At 57.6% G+C, this 9,511-nt stretch overlaps 1 protein-coding gene and 1 long non-coding RNA gene across 2 annotated transcripts; one reads left to right on the top strand and one right to left on the bottom strand.

The window, feature by feature from the left end:
• On the bottom strand, positions 1 to 8,476 carry LOC131422799 (uncharacterized). The gene is made up of 2 exons (XR_009224145.1): positions 8,235 to 8,476; positions 1 to 133 (listed from the first exon to the last, which is right to left on the bottom strand). It is a non-coding gene; the product is annotated as an uncharacterized LOC131422799 (long non-coding RNA).
• NPW (neuropeptide W) lies at positions 4,892 to 6,104 on the top strand. The gene is made up of 2 exons (XM_058570344.1): positions 4,892 to 5,677; positions 5,902 to 6,104. The coding sequence occupies exons 1-2, from the start codon at positions 5,221 to 5,223 to the stop codon at positions 6,018 to 6,020; spliced, it is 576 nt and encodes a 191-aa protein (XP_058426327.1). The 5' UTR covers positions 4,892 to 5,220; the 3' UTR covers positions 6,021 to 6,104.
• Positions 8,477 to 9,511: the final 1,035 nt, after the last annotated feature.

The following is a 9,511-nucleotide window of genomic DNA, read 5'->3' as shown; positions in this document are numbered from 1 at the left end:
TTAATTTAAAAAATACTTTATTGCTAAAAAAATGCTACCCATCATCAGAGCCTTCAGCGAGTCATACTCTTTTTGCTGGTGGAGGGTCTTGTACAAACACAATATCTGCAAAGCTTCGTGGAATGAGATATACCTGTATAGAAAAACAAGCAAAGGAAAATAATAAGACGGCTATGAATGAAGGAAGAAGTGTAATCATAGTACACTACTCAGCTCAGCAGAGAACCATACATGGTCATAATACTATAAACACTGACTAGTGATTTAACCAAAAATTATGATAAAGTCATATCAGGAAGATGGAGAGATGAGAAGTGGGGTGATTGGGGTGCGAGAGAGCCAAAGCTTCATCTAGATCAGTAGGAAGCCATTTGATGTTGCCTAAAACAGGTACATTAAAAAATAGCCATTCTGGGCCTGGCCTGGTGGCGTAGTGGTTAAGTTCGTGCACTCCAGCCTCGGAGGCCTGGGGTTTGGGGGTTTGGATCCCAGATGCAGACCTACACACCACTCATCAAGCCATGCTGTGGCAGCGTCCCACATACAAAATAGAGGAAGATGGGCATGGATGTTAGCCCAGGGCCAATCTTCCTCAGCAAAAAGAGGATTGGCAATGGATGTTAGCTCAGGGCCAATCTTCCTCACCAAAAAAAAAAAAATAGCTGTTCATGATCTAAGTCAGTCCTTCTCAATCAAGGGTGGTTTTGCCCCCAAGGAGACATTTTTGATTGTCGTAGTGGGGTGGGCGTGTTATTGGCATCTACTGGTGCATTAGTTTCCCATTGCTGCTGTAACAAATTACCACAAACTTAATGGCTTAACACAACACAAATTTATTAACTTACAATTTGGGAATTCAGAAGTTCAAAATGGGTCTCACTGGGCTAAAATTAAGGTGTAGGTGGACAGTGTTCCTTCTGGAAGCTCCAGGGGAGAATCTGTTTCCTTGCCTTTTCCAGCTTCTAGAGGCTACCTGCCTTCCGTGGCTTGAGGCCCCTTCCCCCATCTGTAAGGTGCATCACGCCACTGTTGCCTGTCCTTCTCTGACTCTGCCTCCCTCCTCCACACTTAGGAACCCTTGAGATTACATTGGGCCCACCTGGATAATCCCAGGTGCACTGCTTATATTAAGGTCAGCCGATTAGCATCCTTAATCTCATCTGCAACTTTATTCCCCCTTACCATGTAAGTAGTCACAGGTTCCTAGACATCTAGGGCAGAGATATCTTTGGAGAGGGGCTATTATTTTGCCTACACAAATGAGTAAAGGCCAGGGATGCTGCTAAACATCCTACAGTGCACAGAACAACCCCCACAAACGTCAATAGTGCTGAGATTGAGAAACCCTGATCTCAGGTGAGAGGTGAGTTAGCTGGGGCTTTCTGGCTGGGAGGGGGCATCGGGAGTCCCCTGGGGAGCTGAAATCTTTTCTATCTTGGTCTGGGCTATGGGTACACAGGTGTATGGATATGTAACAAATGTAATTGTTACAATGTGCACACTTTACCCAAAGTATGTTATACCCCCTTAAAAAGACCACCAATTTTTAGAAAAGCAGTGAAATTTATGATTTAAAGATGTGGGACTAGATACTCGAAGAAACAGCCGAAGGAGTTGGCAGCAGTTGCCTCTCAAGAGCAGGACTGGGATGTGAAAGGCTGAGGAGGGACAACTTTATTTTCCCCTTATACTAGCATTTATATTTATAATGTATGTTACCTTAATAAAAATTAACAATTAAAAAAAAAGAAGGGGCTGGCCCAGTGGCGCAAGCGGTTAAGTGCGCGTGCTCCGCTGCGGCGGCCCGGGGTTCGCCAGTTCAGATCCCGGGCGTGCACCGACGCGCTGCTTGTCGAGCCAAGCTGTGGCGGCATCCCATATAAAGTAGAGGAAGATGGGCACGGATGTTAGCTCAGGGCCAGTCTTCCTCAGCAAAAAGAGGAGGATTGGCATGGATGTAGCTCAGGGCTGATCTTCCTCACAAAAAAAAAAAAGAAAGAAAGAAAAACAGGGAGATTTGCTCATTCACTGCATCCTTAGGACAGAGTTCCTGTTGGGGGCCAGGCTCTGGGCCTTGGGTACAAAGCAGACGTGGTCCCAGCCCAAGGAGAGTTTGGTCCGGTTGCGGGGGAAGATGGTGTACAAATAGTCCAAAGCCATACCCAGTCGGCTTCTAGGAGGGGCTGTTGTGCAGATGAAGGAGAGGCGAGCCCAGAAACGAGAGTCAGTTCTCACGGGCTATGAGGATCATCGCCTCTTCCCGCAATGGAGCTGTGGCTCTGACCCTGGTGGAGGGAGGGTGGGTAGAGGCCTCTGTCACTGGGCCCTTGGGCTCAGGGCTGGGCGGGGCATGGAGCCCCTCCTCCTCTGCACCCCAAATTGGGAGCTTCCAGGGACCATCAAACTGTTCTGTGCTTTGCTGCCCTGACCCAGCTCTGGGCTCCCTCCCGGCATGCCCTCTGCACTTCCACCTGACAGGCACCCCACTGTGGCCTCTATCCGCTGCCTGCGCCCTGACACTTTCAGTCCCTTGGTCCACAGCCATAAATAAGCCAGACGAGTGGCTGGTACTTAACCTTCAGATGCTGAACACATCACTGTGCAGGGCATTTTTTTCTTTGCTCAGCATTGCGTTTTCGAGATTTATCCACGCTGTCATTTGTAGCTCTCTTCAATTTTCTTTTTGTTTTTTGAGGAAGATTGGCCCTGCACTAACATCTGTTGCCAATCTTTCCTCTCTTTTTTCTTATTCTTTCTCCCCAAAGCCCCAGTACACAGTTGTGTATCACAGCTGTAACTCTTCTATGTGGGACGCCGCCTCAGCATGGCTTGATGAGCGGTGAGTAGGTCTGCGCCCAGGATCCAAACCGGCAAACCCCAGGCTGCCAAAGTGGAACACACAAACTTAACCACTACGCCGCTGGGCCAGCCCTCTCTTCAATTTTCTAACAGAGACCTCCATGACACTATACACCACAATTGATCAGTTCTCATACTGATGACGTTCTCCCCACAGAAGCTCCCTGGGCCACTTCCAGGGGCGCCCTAGACCCTCCCCAGGCTGTGCTGCAGTCCCCCGGGGTTACTGGGGCATCTGCATCCCCTTAGGAGGGAGGGGGCGGCAGCGCCAGGGGACCCTGGCAGCTGGCGTCGTGATGTGCCACCCGCCCACCGCACACTCCAGGAGGCTCTCGAGGCCAAGGGGCCCCAGGGGAGCGTGGCAAGGCTGGCGACGGGGTGGCTTTCCACATGGCCCCCTGGTCCCTGCGGTCCTCCAGGCCTGTCAAGGGCCCCGCAGGCACACAGGCAGCTCCCTCTACACCCCCTACCCCCCTAGTCCCTGCCATCACCCCTCCATCACAGTGTCTTCACTGACAGTTTAGGGGGCTGGTCAGCCTCTGGAACAGCAACAGCAATAGATAGTAGTCACAACCATTTATTGAGCGCCTACTGTATGCCAAGCACGGTGCCAAGACCCACGCCTGGATTATTAATGCTTACAGCAAGCTGATGAGGTGGCTACTATTATTATTCCATTTACAAATGACACTGAGGCAGGAGAGGCTGAGGCAGGTACCCCTCCCCACACACCCACCCGCATCGAGCACAGGGCACTGAGCTCCAGGGCCCCTTCTCGTGGGTTCTGTGGGGCCTTTGAGAGGAGGGCTACTGCTGCTTCTAAACCTCCCCAGGGAAGTGCCCGAACCTACTAGGGCCCTGAGGCCTCAGAAGCAGGGGCCATCCTCTGCACCTCCAGCCCCCCTGTTCCCCTCTCAACACAGAGTCCTGAGAGGAAGGGCAGGCCCAGACTGTGTTCACCCCACCCCCAGAATCACCCCTTCCTTTTTGCTGAAGAGACAGGCAGAGGGCCATGGGAGGTTTGCATGGAGAACTGCAGCTGAGGTCTCCAAACTGGAACTCTCAGCTGGGGGTCTAGGTTTGCCACTCCCCCACACACACACTGCTAACCCTACAGGTGATCTGGAACAAGTCAATTTTCCCCATGCTTTCGTTTCCTCATTGGTAAATGGAATCAATAATTGTCCTCCCTTGTGGCATTATTTGGAGGTCAAAATAAGATATTTCAGGATCCCTGGTGTCTGGAGTCTAGAAGGTGCCCCATGTGTGGTGTGGTTGCAGAGATGTGGGGTGAGGTTCGATTACTTTGAGGGCTGAATCCTCCCTGGGCTGAGACTCAGGCAAGAATGGGCCAGCCCTGTCCTCCGGAAGGGGTTTGTTAAGGCCAGACAGGCACAGAGGAATACTCTGGGGGATTATTCAGACAAGGGCCATTTAAGTAGGGTCCCGATGGACGAGTAGTTTTCCTGGTTTAGAAGGAAGGAAAGGACATTCCAGGCACAGAAGTGGGCAAAATCACCGATTGTTAGGTAAGGCCAAAAAATTAAGGCTGGCCAGAGAAAGTATTCTTAGGGAGACCACAACCAGACAGGAGGCTGGACGTCGGCAGGGCCTTATCCTGGCCAGGCCAGGGCTAGGGGTATGAGGAGAGGCTGACTCTTTATTCTGAAAGCCTTGGGGAACCACTAACCATCTCAGGGAGGGCTTGATGTGGCCAAAACTGTGGTTGCAAGCATCCGTCCTACTACAGTTGAGAAGTGGGTTGGTGGAGAGAAGCTAGGGGTGGGAGAGTGTAGAAGGAGTGTGGGGACAGATTTGAGAGCCATGTTAGATGACATGGCTGAGGGACAGTCCTCAGGGGAGGAGACACAGAGGGGTCTGGAAGGGTGCAGAGGGCTCCCACCAATCAGCTCTCCTGCTTTACCTCACTTAGGCTCTGCCTGCCTCCCTGTCTTTGCTCTGCTGGTGCCGCACCTGCAAGAGCTCTGGCTAAGGGAGCATCTCCCCGGCTCTGGCAGTTCCTCTCCTGAGGGACGGGGAAGCAGAGCAGGCTGAGAGGAGGGGAGCCAGGCGCCCCCAGCGGAGCGTCAAGATGAGTCCCAGTGCTCTGGTAACCCACCTTCCGGACCCAGCAGCCTGGGCTCCTCTTGTCTCTCCATCCCTCCCCCACCCTCGGGGAGCCCAGCGGGTACCGCGGGGGCGAGCGGGGCGGGGCCACGGAGCAGTTATAGTTGGACCTGCCTGGGGACCAACTCCTCGCCTGTAGCCTCCTGCGCTCTGGCTCCCCGACGCCCCGATTCCGCCGTGCGCCCAGATCCAGCTAAGCCAACTCCTGGCCCGCCCCGCCGGCCGGCCATCAACATGAGCACCGTGGCGCGGGGCACGGGGGTGCGGGGCCCGTGGCGGGGAGCCCCTGCAAGCCGGCCGCTATTCGCGTTGCTGCTGCTTCTGCTGCTACTGCTGCCGCTGCCCGCCGGCGCCTGGTACAAGCACGTGGCGAGTCCCCGCTACCACACGGTGGGCCGCGCCGCGGGCCTGCTCATGGGGCTGCGCCGTTCGCCCTACATGTGGCGCCGCACGTTGCGTGCCCCAGTTGGACCCCTTGCCTGGGACACCCTAGGCCTGGGCGCGCCCCGCCCGGGGCCGTCTGCCAGAGACACCCTCTCCCCGGGACCCGCCGTCCGCGATGCTCTCCTGTTTCCCTCCGGGGTTCAGGGACTGTGGGAGGCGCGACTCCCCGTCAGTGCGCCCCGGAGCCCGCGCCCGAACCCGAGCCGAGGCTGGGCGCCGATTTCTGGACCTCAGCGGAGCAGGCCAGGTACGTGGAGGGAAGAAGGGGGCCGAGACGACAGCGGGCGAGGGAGTTTTGGGAGACCTGCGCTCGGAGCGCACGTCCGCGTGCCCACGGAGCACCCTACGACCTTTTCATCCTCACTCTGCACCGAGAAAGGCTTTCCCAGAGCAGTCTCTACCTTTCTATCCTGGGGGCGGGAGTGGAGGGCGCATAGCCTTCTTCCCATGGTCCTGTTCTATTCTTTCTAGAGCCTTCAGAGAGTCTCCCGCACAGTCATGGTGTGCGCAGCGAACCGCCTTCGCCGGCCCCCACCTCGCCGAAGGGCCGTCATGAGCGCAGCCTCTGCCCGCGGCGCCCCCGCGCCTGACCCAGGCGGGGTCGCTTCCGCCTCCAGGGCGCACAGCTCCTGCCAGGCCAGGCCATTTGGTCAATAAAACCATCCTGGTTCCTGCGCCCCCGCGTGCGACCCTTTTCCTCCAAGATGTGTACTTTGCCATCTAGCTTCTGGGTGCAAACAGCTGCGCCCACGCCCTGGCAAATGTCAGGAGCCCTCCTGGCCAGGGAAAGGTCCCCCCACCGCCCGCTCCACCCCAACCTACTCCCCCTGCCCTTCCCCCTGGCGGGCAAGATCTGTGTCCTTGCAGGGCAGAAAGGGGGACAGAGGCACTGCTGGGGCCTGGGTTCCTTTCTCCCTTCTCTGCCAGTGCTGCCCCTCCTGTTTGGGGGTGGGGTCATCAGATCAGGTCTCAGGGTCCCCCAGGAGGGGAGGGGTCTCCCATGGGGGCAGGAGCAAGTCAGCCCATGGGTCCTGCTGCCATCCACCAAAGTGTGCAGGAGGAGGAAGGCAGGGATCTGCCGTACCCATGGAGCCAGAGCCCTGACCCCAGCCTCCCAGGAGCCCCACAGTGTGCCCTCTCACTGTGCCCCCTGGCCAGGCTGAGGAGAGTGTCCTCCCGGAGAGTTTCCTCCTCAAGACCTGGCAGCCTACCTAGCCTTTCCCCCATCTCCCAGCATTCATTTTAAACCTGGATCTCCTTGGAACCCTTCCCTCCCCTCAGCCAAAGGTGTCCAAAGAGGAAGTGGGAACCCCTTGGCCCCCTTCTTCACAGACATGCTCTCCTCCTAGGGAGGAAGGGTCCTCCACCTCTTCCCCCCTCTGCATTTCCAGTTATTGGCTCCAGCCCCCATGTAAACGTACTCTGCCATCTTGAATAACAAGGACCTCCCTCCACCTGGGCCCCCTTCCAGCTCCCCCCTCACAAATGTCTGGGCCCCACCACCCTCCTGGTCTCTCCTCAGCCCTCTTCAGTGTGGGCTCTGACTCCCACAACTGTCCTGGACCTTGAAGCGCCTAGTCACTGTGCCCTGATGCTGTCTACCCTTGGAGCCCTCCTTGGCCATGTGGCAAGGTCTCCCCTTGGGGCACCCAGCAAGGGATGGAGGAGGTGTGGTCCCATGTCTGTCTAGCCAGCTGGCTTTGGGAGGCCCATGTGGAACCAGCCCCCACACCCCCCCGTTGGCCTCTGGAAGCCCCCACTTCTCCTCACTGGCAATTTCTTCTGCTCTCCTGGGTGCATCCTTCTCCCCATGTGGTCCTCTAATGTGGGGACTCATTTTGATTCTATGGACCCCTGAATTTATTTACCCTGATCCCACTCAGTTTTTTGCCCCCAGGATCTGCACTGGGGGAACAGGTGGTCACAAACCCCTCATTCTCCTCTCCCCGAGCCCACTCCCACCCCTGCTCCTTGCCAAACTCAGTCTTTCAAAACATGGGTGTCCTGAGCTTGTTACTCCCAATGCACCTCAAGGGCTTCCCACCACTGATGGGATGAAATCTATGCTCTGGGGCAAGGCCACAGGGACAGGGGGCCCTGTCCCCCAGTCTCATTGCTCCCTCCCTTTCCCCACACAGCCTGCAGGAAACTCTGGGCAGATTCCAGAACAGCTCCCTGGTCCACCCTGAAGGAGGACTCCAGGGCCCCAGGCCAGTTTCAATGCCTCTCCTTGGGCTGCCCCAGCCCTGGGCCTCCCCTGGCCAAGGTACACAGATCCCTGTTTCCAGGGGTCTCAGCGATGTTTCCCCGGTGCTCTCCAGCGCTTGGCACGAAGTGGTCCTCAAATGTTTGGTCACAAGTGCCGGGACACTTGGTGAGGGGCTAGGTTTCATGTTGCCTGGAGGAACCCTGGTCCAGATAGGTTAGTGCCAGGTCCAAGGTGAAGGAGCAGAGCCAATTAGGGGCTCGGCAGAGGCCCGGCTTCTCTGCCTACGCCTCCGCGGCACCCCTACGCCCCTGCAGTGCAAGCAGCTCTAGGGCGTCAGCCTCGCCGCAATCGCCACCCGGCGAGGCAGGGCTGGACCGAGTCGGAGCCATAGGGGCGGGGCCTAGGGCAGCCCCTCGGACGATGCCATCCCACCCAGAGCCGGGAGGTGGCGCTGCGCAGCTGCTCTTTCGGGCTACAGTCACCGCTCCGCGCCTCCGGCGATGGGCGGGCTAGGGGCGGGTCAAGGGCGGGGCCACTCTGGTCTTTGCATTCTCTCTCTCTCCCCCTCCTCCGTCCCCTCCCCTCCCCTCCCCACCTCGTCTCTAGGTATCTTGTTATCTCTTCCCGTCGCTGTGGTCCCGCCTGCTCCGATTTCGGGCTCTGAAGAGAGGCCTGGTGTAGTCTGAGGGAGGAGGCCATAAGTGAGGACTGGTCATCCCGTGGAGCCATTAATGCCCATTAGGGAGGAGGTGCCGGCCTGGGAAGCTCTGGGCCATTACCCGGGCGTCAGGCTAATGGCTCCATCCCCGAGACGGCCCCCAGTCCTTCCTCTGGCTGTGACCAGGCTTCTGCCCACCGCCACATCCCAGAGTCCCCGCCTAGGCGCAGGCTCCGCCCCACCCCTGGGGGCGTCGCAGCAGGGAGGTAGGTTCAAAGGTCAGAGGAAACTCCCCCTCCCCGCAACAGGATCACGGGGGCAAGCCCTCCCTGGGGTGAGCCCTCCCGGGGTGAGCCGTCCGACAACCCCGGGGAGGGAAGCAACGAAAGATCCACTATCCCTCTGTCCCAAGGCTTGCGCAGCAAGGTGGCAGGACAGGGATGAGGGCGCCAAGGGTGGGGATCCCCCAGACCTCTGACCACTTCCGACCCGACCTCCTCCTGCCCGCTGCTGGCCTCACTGATCAGCTAGCTCCCTAGCACATTCCCCAGCGACCCTGAGCAACTTACAGCCCCCAACACCTTTCAGCCCACACTCTGGGCCTTTGCCCTCTGTCCCTCTGCTTTGCTGCCTTTGCCCCTTTCTCTGTGCCTCTCGCCTCCATCACAGCGCCCCACGCCCGAGGCCAAGGCCAGAGGAAGAGGCCTGGGGGAGTGTGCCCAGGAGAGCTACTGGGCCCCCTTTCTTCACCTCTGTTATCCCAGGCCCTCCATACTGACCCCATTCCCTCCCTCTCATTCCTGTCCGCCCTTGGGAACTGTGACCTGCAGCTCTTCCCTGGCTGCCCTTATTTACTCTGTTGCTGTCATCCACTTCCTTTGTTACGCCCCCTTGTCACTCTAATGTTGCCTTTGTTACTCTGTTACCTTCCCTGCTACTTCCTCAGCTCCTTTTCTGCTTTAGGGCCTCCTTTGTTATTCTGGGATGCAGTGTTCCTGGCCCCTGTGACCACATGCCCCTGGCTATCCCTCCCTCCAGTGGTGTTCTGTTCCCATCCATCTTCACCCACAGGCTGAGTCCCGGGCTGCAGAAGGTGGTGAGGGCCCAAGGCTGATGAGGAGCATCTGTCCTACGGAGCGGGGAGGAGGTCTCCAAGCCTTCTGACCCAGGGGACCAGGGGACCAGGGGCCCCTACCTTCTCGACCCCCCAGCCT

This window comes from Diceros bicornis, chromosome 26, assembly GCF_020826845.1.
Source record: "Diceros bicornis minor isolate mBicDic1 chromosome 26, mDicBic1.mat.cur, whole genome shotgun sequence".
NCBI lineage: Eukaryota > Metazoa > Chordata > Mammalia > Perissodactyla > Rhinocerotidae > Diceros > Diceros bicornis.
The sequence above is the reverse complement of the archived record's forward strand: the minus strand, read 5'-3'. Positions and strand labels throughout refer to the sequence as shown.

What these genes read in the sequence shown, in the direction of transcription:
- NPW (XM_058570344.1), top strand. Translation starts at nt 5,221, where the DNA reads ATGAGCACCGTGGCGCGGGGCACGGGGGTGCGGGGCCCGTGGCGGGGA. An exon ending in ACCTCAGCGGAGCAGGCCAG is followed by an intron (nt 5,678 to 5,901) that starts GTACGTGGAGGG and finishes TATTCTTTCTAG; the next exon opens with AGCCTTCAGAGAGTCTCCCG.